At 42.4% G+C, this 1,440-nt stretch overlaps 1 protein-coding gene across 1 annotated transcript; it reads left to right on the forward strand.

Moving 5' to 3' along the window:
• On the forward strand, positions 1-1,099 carry LOC118041182 (NDR1/HIN1-like protein 1). Its single transcript, XM_073404326.1, has one exon. It carries the CDS (start codon positions 182-184, stop codon positions 824-826), a length of 645 nt encoding a protein of 214 aa, XP_073260427.1. The 5' UTR covers positions 1-181; the 3' UTR covers positions 827-1,099.
• The last annotated feature ends 341 nt before the right edge of the window (positions 1,100-1,440 follow it).

The following is a 1,440-nucleotide window of genomic DNA, read 5'->3' on the forward strand; positions in this document are numbered from 1 at the left end:
TCAATTTTTGTTCCTTTGGTCCCGTACATTCTTCTCCTCTGGTTTTTTTTCTTTGTGCGTGCGTGCGTGCGTGCGTGTATATATTCACTCGTCATCTTCACCACCCACGCTCTCCTTAATTCCTCTCTCTGTATTTTCTATATATACTTGAACACCCTAATATTATAAAATTGCATTTCTCATGGCAAAAGAGCACCAACGAAAAGAAAACAACCCACACTTCCTCGGAAACAAAGAGAAAGGCGCCGGTCATAAAGACCCACGCTCTGCTCTCTTCAAATTCATCACCACCTTCCTTTTCTTAGCAGGTCTTGCAGTTCTCATAGTCTGGTTAATTTACAGGCCCCACAAGCCCCGGTTCACTGTAGTTGGGGCTGCTGTATACGAACTTAACACCACGTCCCCACCTTTCATTTCGACCTCCATGCAGTTCACTATTTTCACTAGAAACCCCAACAGGAGGGTCTCGATCATGTATGATAAACTCACTGCTTATGTATCATACAGGAACCAAGCGATAACCCCCCCACTGTTATTGCCTCCACTCTATCAGGAGAAAAGGAGCACAGTGGTCATGTCTCCGGTGCTTGTCGGGGCAGGGGTTCCGGTGTCAGTGGAAGTTTCAGATGGGCTGGTGATGGATGAGGCATACGGGGTTATGGCGTTGAGGGTGGTGTTGCTGGGCAGGTTGAGGTGGAAGGCTGGGGGCATAAAGACTGGGAGATATGGAGTTTATGTGAAGTGTGATATCGTGGTGGGTTTGAAGAAGGGTTTTGTAGGGCAAGTGCCCTTGCTTGGGTCTCCACAGTGTAAAGTTGACATATGAAGTTAATTATATAGGTATGAAACCTGTGTAAGGCCATGAGCTATAGCTAGCTAGCTTCTGGTTCTTTTCCTTCTTCATGTGGGTTTAAGTGTTGTTTCTTTTTATCTTTTTCCTTTTTACTTTCCTTCGAAGTTTTAACTTGTAATATGAATGTCTGATCAAAGTCCAGCCTCAGAGAATGTCATGTTCTAGTCCAGTACTACTGTCTCCATGCCTTGGCTTATGGTTAGAGCATGACGATCATAAACAACAAAATTGATTTTCTTTTTCTTTTTTCCTTCTCTGGAACTCAATGCTTACGCCGACAAGGTTTATGCATTGATGTGTTTGTTCATTGTCAATTTTCGTTCTGTTTTTTATTATAATTATTATTATATTTTACAAGGATTTTGCTTAATTTCAACTTAATCACGTACGCCTCACGAGGCGTGAAAACAAACGAGACGCATGGCTCTCCATGCAGCCGTTTGTGTTTACCGTCTAAAAGTATCTGATATATATGTCCAAACTGAGAAGCCATAATCTGTCCTGCATTAATGGTGTCGACCCTTAGCAGCAGATTAAATAAACCATGATAATTAATCTTTACTTTGACCCGCTTTGGACTTGATAAC

Source organism: Populus alba, chromosome 14, assembly GCF_005239225.2.
Source record: "Populus alba chromosome 14, ASM523922v2, whole genome shotgun sequence".
In the NCBI taxonomy this organism is placed as follows: Eukaryota; Viridiplantae; Streptophyta; class Magnoliopsida; order Malpighiales; family Salicaceae; genus Populus; species Populus alba.